We start from the raw sequence: 18,887 nt of genomic DNA, 5'->3' as shown, positions 1-18,887 counted from the left end.
CTCTGCACTGTACAGGAGTGACAAACTGTATTTCTGTGCTTGGGGTTCTGGATGGAGAGTCGAGAATACCACCATTTGAGGCATGGCTGACCCACAGAGTTCCATGTATGTCAACTGCTTGACATTGGGTCAAACTTGGCTGCCAATTTCACAGTTTACATTGCACGTGAGATGATCAAAACTCCCAGGGTGAATGAACTGAATATTCTTTCAGAGATAAAATAAAGTTCAAGTTGTTTATTAACACACCATGAATTAAGTCACAATTTAACCAATATATTATTTGTGAAATCACAATTAGTATCTAAATTACATCCTGCTTTTCTTTACAGATTAATTACATACAGTGAAGATGGTTGTTTTCAGGCATTGAACAAATTTGATTCACTGTGATAACAGGTGGGCACGTTCTGACCAAGACTCATCCCATGAATGATACCTGAGGCCATTTGACAAGAGTCCTCCTGTATATGGATGTGAAAACAAAATCTGCGAGGTGAGGAACCGATTGATCAGTTAGCTTTAACTAGTTAGTCAGAAAGAGATATTAGGAAGACTCTGAGCATCTGGGTGAATGCCAACTGGTTCTCTTTGACATTATTCTCATCTCAGAGCTGCACTCTGAACTCCTGTTTCCTTCCAGTAAGAGACCAGGTCCAATTGCAAGGACTTTTCTGCAACATGTTGCATTTGCCCTCAACATTTTGACTGCGTAACTTTAAGCAGTAACTCCATTCAGCACTGCAGTGACTCAGCAGTGAGACTGCTTTTGTACTTCCTCACACCATTTAAAAAAAGCCATTCAGCCCACTGAGTCTATGCAGACCTTCCGAGCAATTCTATCCCTCAGTTCCCTATAACTTATTCCCTCTCACAACCACATCAATACCACTGCTGAGAGATCACTACAGGGGAAGTGACTATAATTCTCCAGGTCCATGAATATGTCAGAAGCATCAGAAGTTTTCTACTTGCTATGGGATCCACATCTTGCTCCGATTTCTAAACACTTCTTGCTGCTTTATAATGAATAATCACCATTAATACTTGGTTTTGGAACATATAAAACCACTTCTCCACTGATTATCTATGGGCTTAACATAACTCTATTGCATATATACAATTTAACAATTAGTTTGTAAGTTTACAAAGAGACAATTAAAAGACATTACATAGTTTGTCCGAGAGCCCTTGAGTGGAAAAGCTGCTTGTTTACAGACACTCATCATGTCTCTGTTCCAAACTACAGGGTATGAACAGCTAAATGTGTTGGAAGGGGCGTCAGTTTCATTGTATGGGTCCTGGCGATGTCCTGCAAATGAAGATAAATTAATCATGTGTTTCTTTTCCCACCATCTCCTGGCTGCACCTCACTCCTACCCTAGGTTGTTGACAGCAGAGTGGATGTGAAGATCTGCTGCAGAATCTGTGGGATTTGTTTGGTGTCCATGGCAACAAAGGACCTTCCAGCCGGCAGAGTCTGTTGGAGCCTGCAATTCAAGGCAAATTAACATTGCAAATTAAAGAGTGGAAAGCTTTGAGGGTTTTCTTTTCAGAAAGGAAGGATTTTGTGGGTTATTGTACAACCTAATAATGCATGCCATTATTCTGTATGTTATCCAGGCAATGGACAACGGCAGTGAGAGGAAGCACTCAGAGGCTAAATGTTGGCTTCCTTTCAACATAAGAGCTCTGTTTCTGCACTCTTTGCATTCAGAAGCCAGTCACCATGGTTCAACACACAGAGCGCCAAGTGGCAGCTCTTAGAAAGGAAATTAAAGCACGATACAAAGACCATTGTATGTAGGGATCTCAGACTGGTAACTGTGCATAATTGTACACTCCAGAAACACCATGCATTTAACGGCATTGATGAACCAAGATATCCAGGTTACAAATTGCAATTTAACCTTTTCTTTTGGTATCACTTTATAGTTTATTTAAATGAAGATTCTGCACGTTTAGTCATGAATGTGTGACACTGCCTATGAACTTGAGAATAAGAAATTAGGAAGTCATGTTGTAGCACTATAAAACTTCAACTAGACCACACTTGGAGCTTTGTACGCTATTCTGGGAGCCCCATTATTAAAAGGATATGGAGGTTGGGAAAGGTTCACCAGGATGCTGACTAGATTAGAGGGCAAGATTTTATAAGGGAAGGTTGGACAAACTTGGGTTGCTTTTTCTGGAGCATCGGAGACCTGATAAAGGTTTGTAAAATTATGAGAGTCAAATCAAGTTTATTGTCATTTCGACCATAAACTGCTGGTACAATACACAGTAAAAACTAAACAAAGTTCCTCCAGAACCCTAGCGCTACATGAAACAACACAAAAAACTACACTAGACTATGTGAGACAGCACAAGGCTACACTAGACTACGTAAAACAACATAAAAACTGCACTAGACTACAGACCTGCACAGGACTACATAAAGTGCACAGAACAGTGCAGGGCAGTACAATAATAAATAAACAAGACAATTGGCACAGTACAGGACAAATTACAATATAATAATAAATGACGTAGATGTCAGTCTGGACTCTGAGTATTGGGGAGTCTGATGGCTTGGGGGGAAGAAGCTGTTTCACAGTCTGGTCGTGAGAGCCCGAATGCTTCAGTACCTTTTGTCAGATGGCAGGAGGGAGAAGAGTTTGTGTGAGGGGTGCGTGGGGTCCTTCATAATGCTGTTTGCTTTGTGGGTGCAGCGTGTGGTATAAATGTCTGTAATAGCGGGAAGAGAGACCCCGATGATCTCAGCTGACCCCACTATGAGCTACCAGATGTAATAGCAGTAGATACAATAGTGGCATTTATATGGACACATGAACATGTGTGTAGAAATGCCTCCTGGAACCTCCCTTAGTACCTTCCTTGAACATGTACAGGCAGAAGGGATTTGGTTTAATGTGAACTGAAGGCCTGTTCCTGTGCTGTACAAAAACAAAATCCAAGAACCTACTTAACCATGAGTGTCACTGAGCTGCAGTCACACCAGTGTACAGTTTGCACACAGGTTTAATTTCAGCATCTTATTAGTCAGGGCATGGAGGGATACAGGGAGAAGGCAGGAGATTGGGGCTGAGTGGAAAATTGGATCAGCCGTGATGAAATGGTGGAGCAGACTCGATGGACCAAATGGCCTAATTCTGCTCCCATATCTTATGGATCTTTCTCTGAAAGTATGAAGAAAGTGCAGAGAAATGGGCTTCCAATACCTGCACTTGGGGACTTAGGAAAAGGGAAGACCAATCAGTATCCCACCTCTGTTCCAAAATTTAATTGGGTAATAGATCATCAAAAGTTTAGCTCCATCTACTGACCTTAGTCCCATTAATCTCAATAAGTTTCCTTGATAAGAAACTTATCCATCTCTGTTGTGAAATATTGTCTAAACTCAGTCTTTCTCTTGCCCATACGTACATAAATGCCTCCTGGAACCTCCCTGATTATCTACCTTGAATTCTAAGGCAAGCCTCTTGTTCTGATTTGGACAGAAGAGCACAAGAAAACGGGCAGGAGTGGGCTGCTCATCCTGCCCCACCAGTCAGTATGATCATAGTTGATCTACCCCAGGCCCCAACTCCTGTTCTGTGGCAGTTTCCGGGGATCCAACCACCACACCCCTCTAGGATAGAGAATTCTAGAGATTCACCACTCCCTGTAAGGGAAAATTCCCAAACATCTCAGATTAAAATAACCATCCCATATTATAACTATATTCTTTTGTTGAGACTTGGGGAAACATCTACCCTCTTGTGCCCGTTTAGGATCTTGTGTCTTTCAGTAAGATCTCCCATCATCTGGAATTCCTTATCCTAAAGCACAAAAGACATGCAGGTCAAGCAGATGCCATTGTTCTGACCTGATGAAGCAGTAGTGATGGGAGGAAGGGAAGGAGGAGGAGGCACCAGGGTGAAGTGATAGGCAACGAAGAGAAGAGATAAGAGGCTAGAGTGGAGAATTCAAAAAGAGGGAGGGGGAAAATTGGAAGGTGGAGAAATCGATGTTTATGCCATTAGTTTGGAGGTTACTGAGACAGAATATGAGGTGTTGCTTCTCCAACCTGAAAGTGCCTCATCGTGGCAGAAGAGGAGGCCATGGACTGACATGTCGGAAAGGAAATGGGACTGGAATTAAAATGGTTGGCCACTGGGAAATCTTGCTTTTTGTGAATGGAGTGGAGGTGTTTGACAACGCAATCCCCAATCTATGTTGGGTCTCTCTAATGTAGAGGAGGTTGCATCCGGAGCAGTGGATGTAGTAGACAATCCCAACAGGTTCAAGGCGAAGTGTTGCCTCACCTGGAAGGCCTGTTTGGGTCCCTGAATGGAGGTGAGGGAGGAGGTGAATAGGCAGGTGTAGTACTTGTAACACTTGCAGGGATAAATGCCAGGAGGGAGATAACTGGGGAAGGACGAATGGACAAGGGAATCTGTGGAGAGTTGTGGGAAGGAGGCAAGGATATGTTTGCTGGTATGATTGCTTTGAAGATAGTGGAAGCTGTGGAGAATGATGTGTTGGACATAGGGAGTGGTAGACTAGGACAAGAAGAACTCAGATCTTGTTAAGGTGGAGGGCAGGTGATGTTAGTGTCTTTGTCCAGGAACAGGAAGAGCATCAATGCTGGAAGAAGGGAAACCCCATTCTTTGAAGGAGGAGGAGGACATCTCTGATGTATGGAAAGCCTCATTCTGGGAACATATGCAGTGGAGTCAAAGGAATTGAGAAAAGGGAGTGGCATTTTTACAGCAGACATGATGGGAAAAAGTATTGTCAAGATAGTCATGGGAATCGGTATGTTATAAAAGATATCAGTCAACAGTTTATCTTCAGAGATGGAGACAGAGATCGAGAAAGGGGAGAGGGGTGTCAGAAATGGACCAGGTGAATTTAAAGGCAGAGTGGAAGTTGGAGGCAACGTTGATGGAATTGACGAGCTCAACATGGGTGCATGAAGCAGTACCAATGCAGTCGTCAATGTAGTGCAGAAAGAATTGGGAGCATTACTAGGGAAGGCTTGGAACATGGACTGTTCCATATAGCCATTGAAAAGGCAGGCATAGCTGGGGCCTATGTGGCTGCCCATGGCTACACCTTGGATTTGGAGAAGGTGGGAGGAGCTGAAAGAGAAATTGTTAAATGTAAGGACCAGTTCCACCAGATGAAGGAGAGTGGTGGAGGAGGGGAACAAACTCCTTACAGACAGCACTGGAATGAATTCCATATTCCAGAATGCCATGAGCTGCAATAGCATTGGGCAGAGTTGAGGCATTATAGTAACTGCTATACTACCGTGGTGTGTGGCCAAGTGGTTAAGGCATTCCTCTAGTGATTTGAAGGTTGCTAGATTGAGCCTTGGCTGGGGCTGCGTGTTGTGTCCTTGAGCAAGGCACTTAACCACACATTGCTCTGCGACGACACCGGTGCCAAGCTGTATGCGTCCTAATGCCCTTCCCTTGAATAACATCGGTGGCGTGGAGAGGGGAGACTTGCAGCTTGGGCAACTGCCGGTCTTCCATAAAACCTTGCCCAGGCTTGCGCCCTGGAAATTTTCCAAGGCGCAAATCCATGGTCTATCGAGACTAACGGAGGCCTACAACAACTACCGTGGTATCTTAAATAATGTTCAGAGTGCATCTATATCAATGTAAGGTGTATTGTAGGAAGGGTGAATGCATGGATCAGCATGTGGAATTATGGCACTGTAGCCATGAATGAGACCTTGGTTGCAGGAGGGCAGCACTGGCAGCTCAATGTTCTGAGGTTCCACTGCTTTAAACATGATAGAGAGGGAGGGAATAAAGGAGGAGAGATGGCATTACTAATCAGGGAAAATGTCACTGCAGTGCTCAAGTGAAGACAGACTGGAGGACTCGCCTACTGAGGATATATAGTTGGAACTGAGGAATAAGGAAGGTACAACCAGATTAATGGGATTATATTATAGACCACCTAATAGTCAGCAGGATTCAGAGGAACAAATTTGTTGAGAGATTGCAGACAGTTCACTGGGACTCTCCTACTATAAATGGGTTGGATGGGATAGATGGGATTCTGGTCACTGAATTATAGGAAAGATGTCAACAAAATAGAGAGAGTACAGGGAAGATTTACTAGACTGTTACCTGGGTTTCAGCACCTAAGTTACAGGGAAAGGTTGAACAAGTTAGATCTTTATTCTCTGGAGCGTAGAAGGTTGAGGGGGGACTTGATAGAGGTATTTAAAATTATGAGGGGGATAGATAGAGTTGATGTGGATAGGCTTTTTCCATTGAGAGTAGGGGAGATTCAAACAAGAGGACATGAGTTGAGAGTTAGGGGGCAAAAATTTAAGGGTAACACGAGGGGGAATTTCTTTACTCAGAGAGTGGTAGCTGTGTGGATCGAGCTTCCAGTAGAAGTGGTAGAGGCAGGTTCGGTATTGTCATTTAAAGTAAAATTGGACAGGTATATGGACAGGAAAGGAATGGAAGGTTATGGGTTGAGTGTGGGTCAGTGGGACTAGGTGAGAGTAAGCGTTCGGCACAGACTAGAAGGGCCGAGATGGCCTGTTTCCGTGCTATAATTGTTATATGGTTGGAACTGAGGAATAAGGAAGGTACAACCAGATTAATGGGATTATATTATAGACCACTTAATAGTCAGCAGGATTCAGAGGAACAAATTTGTTGAGAGATTGCAGACAGTTCACTGGGACTCTCCTACTATAAATGGGTTGGATGGGATAGAGTTTCTCATATGTGTTCAGGAAAGTTTCCTTAATCAATATATAGAAGTCCCAACTAGAGGGAGTGCAATACTGGATCTTGATGTGTATGAATGTAAAAGAACAGTATGGAAAGCATTAACTATAAATGTAAAGAATGAAAAGCTATTGAATGGTTTATGTAAATATTTTTTCATTATAAATAAAGTTTATTTTGTTTAAAAAACAACACTTTGGATTTAGTGATCACAATTTTATTAATTTCCAAATAATTATTATGGAGAAGTATTGGTCTGGTGTTCTGGATGAGATTCTAAATTGGATAAAGGTCAATTTTAATGGCATCAGTATGGATCTGGCATGTCTGGATTATGACAGGTTGTTTACTGGCAAAGGTGTGCTTGGTAAGGGGGAGGCCTTCAAAGATGAAATTTTCAGAGTACAGTGTTTGTATGTTCCTGTCAGAATAAGAAGCAAGGATAACAGGTTTAAGGAACCTAGGTTTTTGAGAGTTATTGAGGCCTTGGTTGAGAAGGAGGTGGTGCATAGCCGGTATGGGCAGGAAAGAACAAATGAGGTACTTGAGGAGTACAAGAAATGCAAGAGAAGACAAGAAGGAAATCAGGAGGGTTAAAAGAAGGTAAGAGGTTGCTTTAGCAGACAAGGTGAAGGAGAATCCTAAGGTATTCCTCAGATATATTATGAGCAAAAAGATAGCAATGGACAAATCTGGTCCATTTGGAGATCAGAAGCCGAAAGAGATGGCGGAAATATTACATTGATGTTTCGTATCTGTACTTGGGCGATGAACACAGTCTCTAGAAGTGAGGCACAATAGTAGTGAGGTCATAGACTGTATATGGTTTACACAGAAGGAGATGTTTTCTGTCTTGAATAAATTATGGTGGCTAAATACTCAAGGCCTGACAAAGGGTTTTCCTTACATCTTGAGGGAGGCTAATGCAGAAATAGCAGGGGCCCTAGCAGAGGTATTTAAAATGTCCGTAGCCACGGGTGAAGCGACAAAGGATTGGAGGATAGCTAATGTTGTTCTGTTGATTAAGAAAGGCTCTAAATTTATAGGCTGGTAAGCCTGACATCAATAATGGTAAGTTACTGGAAGGTATTCTAAGACAGACAGGATAGACAGGGATTAATTAGGGATAGTCAACATTGCTTTTGTGTGGCAGGTCACGTCTAACCAATCTTACAGAAAATTGTGAGGAAGTTAGCAGGAAAATTGATGAGGAAAAGGGAAAGGATGTTGTTTACATGGACTTTAGCAAGAGCTTTGACAAGGTCTTGCATGGGAGGTTGGTCAAGAAGCTTCAATCGTTTGGCTTTCAAGATGAGGTAGTAAATTGGATTTGACATTGGCTTTGTGGGAGAGGACAGAGAATGGCAGTAGATGTTTGCCTCTCTGACTGGCATGTGACTAGTGGTGTGCAGCAGGGATTGGTGCTGAGTCCATTGTTATTTGTCATCTAAATCAGTGATCTGGATGATAATATGGTAAATTGGATCAGCAAATTTGCAGATGACATCAAGATTGGGGGTGCAGTGGATAGCGAGAGAGGCTTTCAAAGTTTGCTGCAGCATCTACACGAGCTGAAAAATGGCCATTGGAATTTAATGCAAGCCAGTGTAAGGTGTTCACTTAGGGAAGACAAACCAGGGTAGGACTTGCACGGTGAGTGGTAGGGCACTGCAGAGTGTGGTAGATCAGCGGAATCTGGGAAAACAGATCTGTAATTCCTTGAGAGTGGTGTCACAGGTAGATAGGGTCATAAAGAAAGCTTTTGGCACATTGGCCTTCATAAATCAAAGTGTTCAGTACGGGATTTGGGGTCTTTATTTTTTTATTTAGAGATACAGCATGCAACAGGCCTTTCTGACACTTTGAGCCTCACTGATTTAACCCGAGTCTAATCATGGGACAATTTACAATGACTAATTAACCTACTAACTGGTATATATTTGTATTGTGGAAGGAAGCCGGACCACCTGAAGGAAATCCATGCACACATGCAAAGACACGTACAGACTTGCTTACAGAGGATCCTGGATTTGGATGATGGAATTGATGGCTTTTTTGCAAAGTTTGCAGAAGATATGAAGATAGGTGGAGGGGCGGGTTGTTTTGAGGAAGTAGAGAGCTACAGAAGGACTTAGACAAATTAGGAGGTTGGGCAAAGAAACGGCAGATGGAATACAGTGTCGGGAAGTGTAGGGTCATGTAGTTTGGTAGAAGAAATGAAAGGGCTGACAATCTTCTAAATGGAGAGAAAAAGTAGTGAGGTGCAAAGGGACTTGGGAATCTTTGTGCAGGACTCGCTAAAGGTTAATTTATGGGTTGAATCTATGGTGAGGAAGGCAAATGCAATGTTAGCATTCATTTCAAGAGGACTAGAATATAAAAACAAGAATGTAATGTTGAGACTTTACAAAGCACTGGTGAGGCCTCACTTGGAGTATTGTGAGCAGTTTTGGGCACCTTGTGTTAGAAAGGATGTGCTGAAACTGGAGAGGGTTCAAAGGAAGTTTATGAAAATGATTCCAGGATTAAATGGCTTGTCAAGAGCTCTGGGCTTGTATTCATTAGAATGCGGGGTGATTTCATTGAAACCTAGCAAACGGTAAAAGGCCTTGATAGAGTGGGTGTGGAGAGGATGTTTCCTATGGTGGGAGAGTCTAAGACCAAAGACTCAGAACGCAGGGGCGTCCTTTTAGAACAAACACGATGAGGGATTTCCTTAGCCAGAAAGTGGTGAATCTGTGGAAGTTTTTGCCACAGGCAGCTGTGGAGGCCAAGTTTTAATGTATATTTAAGGCAGAGGTTGATAGATTCTTGGTTGGTCAGGCCATGAAGGGATTCGGTGAGGGAAGTCAGGAGATTGGGGATGAGAGGAAAATTTGATCACTCATGATGAAATGGTGGAGAAGATTCGATGGCCAAATGACCTATTTCTGCTCCTATATCTTATGCTGTTATGGTTATGTTAAAGCTGAATAAGATGTTGATGAGACCTAATTTGGAGTATTGTGTGCAGTTCTGGTCACTAATCTATAGGAAAGATGTAAATAAAATTGAAAGAGTGTAGGGAAAATTTACAAGGGTGTTTCTGGAACTTGAGCACCAGAGTTACAGGGAAAAGTTGAATAGGTTAGGACTTTATTCCCTAGAGTGTAGGGGAGATTTGATAAAGGTATACAAAATTATGATATTTCTTAAAGGTTGTGAGAGTCTCTACCTCCACCACACTCTTGGACAGTGCATACTAGAATCTAACCACCCTCTGGATGGAAAAAAAAAACTTCCCCAGATACTCCTTCTGCCTCCTGCTCCATATATTAAACCCAAGTTCTCTAGTTTTAGACACCACTGATATGGGGTGGGGGTCATTATTCACACTGCCTATGTCTCTCATAAGTTTGTACATCTCCATTAGATCTGCCTTCACCCATCCTCCGCTCCTCTCCATCCTGGTGAATCTCCTCCACTTTGGTACAGTGGCCTCCACTTCACTCCCCCTACAGTGCAACTGTCCTGGGGAGATATACATAAAGTGGAATTATAGTGTGCTTCTTATTGTTACAACAGTTGTACACTTTGAAAAAAATACTCCATGGGCTGTGGGTCCAAGTGAGGAAGGGTGGAAAAGGGAAGAGTGGAAATGGTGACAGAGACTGGTGGAGTCTGGTATTAGTAGGAACAGTTACAACCATCAGCTTTTACAACTGAGCTGCACTCTCCCAATCCCACCTCAGCAATGGAACACCACGAAGCACCTTCTGCACAACCATGGATTTGACTGTGTTTTCTTTTGCTTTAATGTCTTATTTTGCAGTCTTTTTTCCAACACTGTCTTGTATAATTTATACAGAATTTATAACCTATATGTTGATGCTTGAATCTACCTGACAGTGACGTTTCTGCAAGTAAGTTTTTAATTGCACCTATACCTCACCATACCTGTGCATGTGACAATAAACTCAATTTGACTTGAAATTTCTGAAGAGTCAAACAAACACTAAGTTAGTCCTAGATTTAATATCATATCTGAAAAATGAACACCTCTATCAGTGGAGCATCTCCTCAGCCCACACTGAAGTATTTGTCTGAGGTCTGAGCTCAGGTCTCTGGAGTGGGACTTGAAAATGATCTTCAAAGATAGATTAAATATTTGGTGAAGATATGAAAAATACTGAGACAAAGCAAGCAAGCTTCACAAATGTAGGGTAAATACCTTTCAGCTTGGTCGCCCAGGGATCCAATGAAAATGGCAAAGGCATTAACTTGAGGATTGCAGGTCAAAGCCCGGGCAAACCTTGTGGAGCTTATGCCGTACCGCTCCAAGTTAGCATCACTCAGCACAATGACAAAATGTTCATCTGCCTCTTCTTTGGCAATCTCTTGGATGGCGTGTTCTGTTCCTTCGAGAGTGTGGTCTCCACTCATACAAAACTGGGCATGGGCATACATTATCTAAAATAGAAAGACATTTATCAGTAACAGATCTCTCTCACACACTTACACAAATGTACTCCAAAGTGGAAGGTACACCTCTGACATAGATAGGGCTGCTACACTCTTGTAGTAATCTCTCAGCAGTATTTCCTGTCAATAACTGAGCATGCGAATTGTTATTACAACTTTGACATGATTGGGAATCACAGAGAAATACCGGCTGATAGCACAGAGTGGGTGACTATCGATGCAATGCTCCTCAAACAGGATGAAGAGGTCAATACTCCCCAATGCCATTAGGCTTTACAATTCTACCGCCAGGACTTAAGAACTTTTTAAAAGCTATTATTAATGCTTTTTGAGATAGTGATTTAGATGCATATCATATTTTTTTTTTTTACTGAGTTAAGTATTGTATGTAATTAGTTTTGCTACAACGAGTGTATGGGACATTGGAAAAAAAGTTGAATTTCCCCATGGGGATGAATAAAGTATCTATCTATCTATCATTGCAAGCGTGTCAGCAGGAATTGGGAGTTTGAGTGCAAATGAGAAATGGTATGATTTTATTCAACTGAATAAGTGGGCCAAGGAATGGCAATTGGGTTTTGATTCACTTAAATGTAAGCTGTTGCATTTTGCAAAGTCAAATCCAGATTGAATGTCAGGGTCCTAGAACAAAGGAACTTTGGAGTTCAGGTACATGGTTCCCTGAAAGTAGAATCACAGGTACACAGGGTGGTGAAGAAGGCTTTTGGTATGCTGGTCTTCATCAATCGGGGCACTAACTATAGAACCTGGGAAGTCAGGAAGCAGTTGTAACAAGCTGCTGGTGTAGCTGCACTTTAGTACTGTGTTCAGTTTTGATTGTCCTGATATAGGAGAGATGTCATTCAATTGAAAAGAGTTCAGAAAAGATTTATAAGGACATTAACAAGACTTGAGGGACCAATTTATAGGGAGAAGATGGGCAGCTATGACTTTTGCCATCTGAGCAAAGACCAAGAGGTGATTTTATAGAGGTGTATAAAATTGTGATAACCATAGAGACAGTAAAGCTACTCATGTCCTTTTCCCAGGGTTGGAATATCAAGAACCAGAGGGCATAGGTTTCAGATAAGAGGGGAACATTTAGAGAAACTTGAGGGACAAATTGTTTTACACAGAGGGTGGTATGTACGTGGAATGGACTGCCAGAGGAAGCAGTTGAGCCAGGTACAATAACAACTTCTAAAAGATAGTTGGACATGCAATTATACAGGTACATGGATAGGAAAGGTTTGGTAGGCTATGAGACAAGCACTGTCAAGTGGAATTAGGTTGGATAGACATCTCGGTCAGCATGGACTAGTAGGGCTGAAGGGCCTGCTTTCATGCTGTATGACTCTAGAGAGTCACAGATAGTAATGATCAAGAGGATCAGGACTGGTGCAGGATCCCTGGCTTTTGTAATTATGAAACTGTAGAATGATTTGGATGTGGATAAAGAGGAAATTTGCAGTTGACATGAATATTGATGAAGTTGTTAATAGTCTGGAGAATAGTCTTAGGCTACAGACATTGATGTGATGATGAAATGGGCCTAGAAATGGCAGAAAGAGTTTCATCCTGCTAAATGTGAGGTGATGCATTTTGGGAGCACTAATGGAGCTAGGATATACACCATAAATGATAGGTTCCTAGGGAACATTAAAGAATAGCAGGACCAACGGTGCTGCATCACTGCGTCGTATGAAAAATGTACTGTGGCAGGCAGGAAGGCTCCACAACGGGTAATTAAAATTCCACAACACTTCAATGGACATATATACCATCAAGGGCATATATACAGAAAGGTACAGAAAAAAGACCAGTAATATCATAAAGGATCTCACCCACCCAGCTCATGAACTGTTTCTTCCATTTCCATCAAGGAGGAGGCTATTCACAGCAGGACCACTAGCCTCAAAAACAGTTACTTTCCCCAAGCAGTATGTCATGAACTCTTCGGACCAGCGCAGGGTGATGGAGAGCATAAGGCCTCAGTGCTCTGATGCACCTGAACATCACTGATTTGTTTTAACTAAAGCTTGTTAATGACTGGCGTAGTCGTTAAGCTGTCCATGTGTTTTTTGTGCTGCTTGTTTTTTCAGTGCAGGTTTCTTGTGTGTCCTGTTTTTAGTTTATTGACTTTGATATGCATGGGATTCCTGTATTAAACGCACTATTTAAGTTCATCACGACTAGTGTTCAATGTTGAAACCTGAACTTGGGTTCTGCGTACTCTAGCCTTTTCTAGTAAGTACACTCTGAGTCATTTGTTAATTTAATAGTCATATCCATAAGCTCCTTCAAATACTCCAATGGGTCCTTGGTCGCTAGAATATCCTTGAGTTGGTCATTTAATCCTTGTTGAAACAGGGAACTAATGCCTCCACGTTCCACCTGCTCTCTGCCACCAAGGTCCAGAACTCAATTAAATAGTCAGCAACTATTCTGTTATTTTAAATAACTCTGGTACTTTTCTTCGAATAAATCCTTGTTGTTACTCTCTACCTTCAAGTCATGAGTTTACTCTACCCCGGGTTCGTATGCTTGACGGTCTTGTTACAGCAGGATGAAGCCATCATGGACCCAGTGAAGCCTTGATTCATTACATGGGGCATTGGCCTACCAAGGAAAGGCAGTTGAATGGCATGAACATTGACTCCAGGAGATACTAGCATTATTGCAGAAAGGCTCTGAAACTGGTAGGTGAGATATATGTTCTTTGGGGATGGACTTTGGTTCAGAGCATTTGCCTGTGCGTCCTTCTACATTTGCCCAGAACTACCGTGAGGGATCAATTAACCTGCTGACCCTGGAGCGGTACAATGGAAACCCCGACTCTTGCTGTGGTTTCTTAATTCAGTGTTCTCTAGCTTTTGAGTTACACCTGCTAAGTTCCCCTTGGACAGAAGTGAGGCAGCTTACTTTATTTCCCTTCCTTTGGTTAGGGCCCTTTCATGGGCTATGGCCTTATTGGAGAAGCACTCTGCCATGTGTTTTGATAACAATTTATTTTTAAGAACTATGAGGAGGGGTTTCTTTCACCCTGCCGGGGATCCAGAGGCAGCTAATAGACTCCTCCATTTGTGTAAGGGGTCTCGATCCATTGCCGACTATTCAATTGAGTTCTGGACCTTGGCGGCAGAGAGGGGTGAGACATGGAGGCATCGGTTGCCCTTTTTCAGTGAAGATTAAGTAACCAACTTAAGGATGTCCTAGTGACCACGGAACCAGTAGAAGGTTTGGAGGAGCTTATGGATACGATTATTAGAATTGATAATTGCATGTCCAAGAGAAGGACAGAGTGGTGTAGCGAGTTCACCCAGTGAGCTGGCTCTTGAAATCACCCAATGCTTCCTCTAATTCCACAATGAGACTCAACCCAGATCCTTGCAGTTTTCCCCAGAGGAGCCTGTGCAATTGGGAAGAACCTGGCTCTGCCCAGAAGAGTGAGAGAGACATAAAGCAGAGAAGCTGCTTATACTGTGGTAGGGCTGGCCACTTTCAAGCATCTTGGTCTCAAGTTGTTGGGAGAACTTCCACTGAGGAGGAAACTGTGACCGTCTCTCATCCCTCTCCAGGTTTGACAAATTCCAGAGTGATGTTACCTTCCAAAATATCTTGGGGGGGGGGGGGGAGGGGGACATCAACATCCCCTTGGTAGTCTTTGGTTCGTCCTGGAATTTTTTAGATCTTGGGCTGGCTGAGAGGATCCAAGTTCCTTAATTATGTCTCAACCAGCCACTCACTGCTCTGGCCCTGGACGGGAGACTGTTGGGACTTGGACACATTTATTATCTTCCTGTTCCTCTCAGTTACTGATTGGTATACACAAGAAGATGATTCCACCTTATTCACTCTCCACATATTCCCCTAATCCTTGGCTACCTGTGGTTACTTTTCCATAATCCATGTATTAATTGGTCTTCTGGCATCACTTGGGGTTGGTCAACCTTAAGCCTGAATAATTGTCTTTTTAAAGTTTCCGAGATACCAATCCAATTTTCTGAAGTGCCAGCATGATGTTCCAAGATATCTGCTGTGGAGTCATCGGTTGTATGTCTTTAGTTGCCTTCCGACTCCTCAGAACTGGACTCTAAGTCAACTGAGTTGTCTAGCGTGCCTCCAGAATATTCAGACTTGCTGGATGTACCTAGCAAGAACAGAACCACAACGTTTCCTCCACGTTGAGACTATGACTGCACTATTGACTTGCTACCAGGTACTTGTCCTTCCCAGGAAAGGTTCTATTCCTTATACGTTCCAGAGAGACAAGCTATGAAAGAGTATATTAAGGAGGCATTGGCATCTGGGTTTATTTGACTGTCCACTTCATCTACTGAAATAGGATTCTTTCTTGTATCTAAGAAGGATGGCAAAGTGAGACCATGTATTGCTTACAGGGGTCAAAATAAGTTTACTATTAAGAACCGGTAACCCTCTAATGAATATGGCATTTGGACTATTACAGACAGCAATGATCTTCATGAATCTTGATCTCTGGAATGCCTACAACCTTAACTGGATTCGAAAGGGAGATGAATTGAAGACGGCTTTCGACACTCCCACTGGTCATGATGAGTATTTGGTGATGCCATTTGGCTTAGTGAACGCTTGAGCAGTCTTTCAAAATTCCATCAATGATGTACTCTGAGAAATGCTCAACCACTTTGTATTTGTTTATTTGAATGATATTCTTATTTTTTATCAATTGCTTCAGGAAGTCCAAGTTTCTTTCCTTGGATTTGCCACTTCCAAAGGGGATTACAGATGGACCCTGACAAGACACATGCTGTACAGAATTGGCCACAACCTATGTTGATTAAACAGCTCCAACACTTTTTAGGGTTTGCCAATTTCTATTGTTGCTTCATTCACAACTTCAGTTCTATTGCAGCTCCACTTACCAACCTCAAGGTCTGTGCATTGTATTCCAGAGGCAGAAACCACTTTCTGTGACCTTAAAACAGATTTACCACAGCCCTTGATCTGAACCTACCTTTTGTAGTGGGAGGTTGATACCTCAGAATGCTCTCTCAATGAACCACCTCTGACCAGAAATTACATCCGTGTGCTATCTTTTCCAAACATCTCTCTCCTGCCAAGAGGAACTATGACATTGGCAACAGGGAGTTGCTTGCTGTGCTTGAAGAATGAAGACATTGGTAGAAGAGGGTAAATCATCCCTTTATGACCCTGTCTGTCTACTTCTCGCAGATGTGCTTATATCTTAGATATATGTGCTTATGTGCTTAGATGTGCTTATGAACTCCTGGCAGGCACGTTGGTCATTGTTTTTCAATTAGTTTAATTTTATTATAACTTACAGACCTGGTTCCAAGAATCAGAAACCGGACATACTCTCTAGACAGTTTGATACACCCGACAAGAAAGAAGTACCAGAGACTATTTTTCCCAGTTCAAGGCTGATGGCTCCTATTAGATGGGAGATCAATTCTATTGTGTGAAAGGCCCAGGAACAACATGAGGTCGATCCAGGCAATGGGTCTCCTGGCTCCATCTTCGTCTCTGACCTGGTTCGCTCCATGGTATTGAATTGGGGACATGCCTCTGACGTGGTCAGGCACCCGGGAATTTCACATACATTAGAATTCGTTAAGAAGCAATGCTGGTGGCTAGGCATAACCAAGGGCATTAAGGACTATGCTTTGACATGCAATGTGTATGCCCGAATAAGGAACCTAGATCACTACCCCAAGATCTCTTACAACCTTTACCTATTCCCACTTGTCCCTGGTCTCATATTTCGATGCATTTCATCACTTTTCTTGCTCCATCTGAGGGGAATACTGTTATTATGGTTGTGGTGAACCAATTCTCAAAGGCAAGCCACTTTGTCCCTCTCCCAGCTTCGGTGAAGGCCAATTTTATGTTATGAACTATCTTCTGGATACATGGTTTCCCTGGGATATTGTCTCAGACCATGGTCCACAATTCAAATCCAAATTCTGGAAGGCCTTTTGTCAACTTGTTGGGGATGCAGTTAGCCTATCCTCTGAGTTCCACCCACAAACCAATGGGCAAACAGAGAGAGTGAATGAAGATTTGGAAGGATCCCCAAGGTGTTTGGGTTCAGGAAACTTGACTACATGGAGTGACTGTCTTACTAGGGCAGAGTTTGCACATAATCTTTTACACTCCTCCACTGGGATGTCACCCTTTAAATGTCAGTTTGGCTACAGTCCTCCTCTATTCCCAGAGTAAGAGTCCAAGGTGGGTGTCCCTGCAGTTGATGAGTTGGTTAAGGGGTGCAGGCGGACATGCTGAAAAGCCAGATCAATTTTAATGGTTAACTCCCAACAGCAGTAGCATCAGGGTAATCACAGAAGGCGATTAGGTCCATCATTCTGTCTGAGTCAGCGGGTTTGGCTTTTCATATGAGACCTTTCTATGCAGGCGGAATCTCAGAAATTGGCTCCTAAATACATTAATCCTTTCAAAGTTCTACAATGAATCAATCCAGTGTCATACCACCTACAAGTACCATGAAATCTGTGTATTCATCCAACCTTTCATGTTTCCTGTCTCAAACCTTTACTTTCTAGTCCCTTGGCCCTTGTTTCCATGTCTCCTCCACCTTCTTGTTTAGTTAAAGGTCAACAAGTATACACAGTTTGGCAACCACTAGACTCTCATTTTGTTCGTGCTCAAGTACAGTACTCTGTGGGCGGGAGGGTTATGACCTGGAGGAGAGATGCTGGGTTCCCTCCAATAATATTTGGATCCTCAGTAAATTGTGGACTATCATAGCAGATATCCAGATCATCAGGTACCAGACAGAGGAGTTGGTGGGGGTTGGGGGTGGTATGTTATGAACTCTGTAGACTAGTGCGGGGCACCAGAGAGTGTCAGGCCTCAGTGAATCTGAACATCACTAATTTGTCTAAACTAGAACTTGTTAAGTGACTGGTTTAGTCGTTAAGCTTTCCTTGTGTTTATCAGATAGATAGATAGATAGATAGATAGATAGATACTTTATTCATCCCCATGGGGAAATTCAACTTTTTTCCAATGTCCCATACACTTGTTGTAGCAAAACTAATTACATACAATACTTAACTCAGTAAAAAAAAATATGATATGCATCTAAATCACTATCTCAAAAAGCATTAATAATAGCTTTTAAAAAGTTCTTAAGTCCTGGCGGTAGAATTGTAAAGCCTAATGGCATTGGGGAGTATTGACCTCTTCATCCTGTCTGAGGAGCATTGCATCGATAGTAACCTGTCGCTGCTCATTTTTGAATGCGGGTTCTTTGTGCATTCTGTTTTTCGTTTGTTGATTTTGATATGCACGGGGTTCCCGTGTTATTTACATTATTTCATTTTGTCACGATTAGTGTTCATCATTTGGGTTCTGAGTGAACAAACTATCTGTGTATTCTAGTCCTCTTAAGTAAGTGATAATGAGTTATTTGTTATTCCTCTGTTATGTTCTTTGAATAAACCCTTGTTGTTACTTTCTACCTTTGAGTCTCAAGTTGACTCCATGCCTGGGCTCATTTTCCTGAGAAGACCTTGTTGTACAGTAAGGCTGATTAACGCCTCCACCCCACGCCACCACTACTTTATCATTTTCTTTCAGTCACCTTATGTACAGACAATCTTGTACCTCATGTCACTTCATGTACAATCAATGTACATAAGCTATCTTATGTAT

General features: G+C 42.4%; 1 protein-coding gene across 2 annotated transcripts in view; it reads right to left on the bottom strand.

Annotated features, from left to right (window-relative positions):
* Positions 1–222: 222 nt before the first annotated feature.
* The window catches only part of vwa8 (von Willebrand factor A domain containing 8), a 501,727-nt gene continuing 483,062 nt past the window's right edge, over positions 223–18,887 (bottom strand). For both annotated transcript variants that reach the window (XM_073046008.1, XM_073046009.1), the window contains exons 44-45: positions 10,960–11,198; positions 223–1,490 (exon numbers count right to left, since the gene is read on the bottom strand). In XM_073046008.1, the coding sequence (XP_072902109.1) occupies positions 1,382–1,490; positions 10,960–11,198 (348 nt within the window). In that variant the 3' untranslated portion in view covers positions 223–1,381. The remainder of the gene's footprint in view (positions 1,491–10,959; positions 11,199–18,887) is intronic.

The sequence above is a fragment of the Hemitrygon akajei genome, chromosome 5, assembly GCF_048418815.1.
Source record: "Hemitrygon akajei chromosome 5, sHemAka1.3, whole genome shotgun sequence".
Lineage (NCBI taxonomy): Eukaryota > Metazoa > Chordata > Chondrichthyes > Myliobatiformes > Dasyatidae > Hemitrygon > Hemitrygon akajei.
This window is presented reverse-complemented; position numbering and strand designations above follow the sequence as displayed.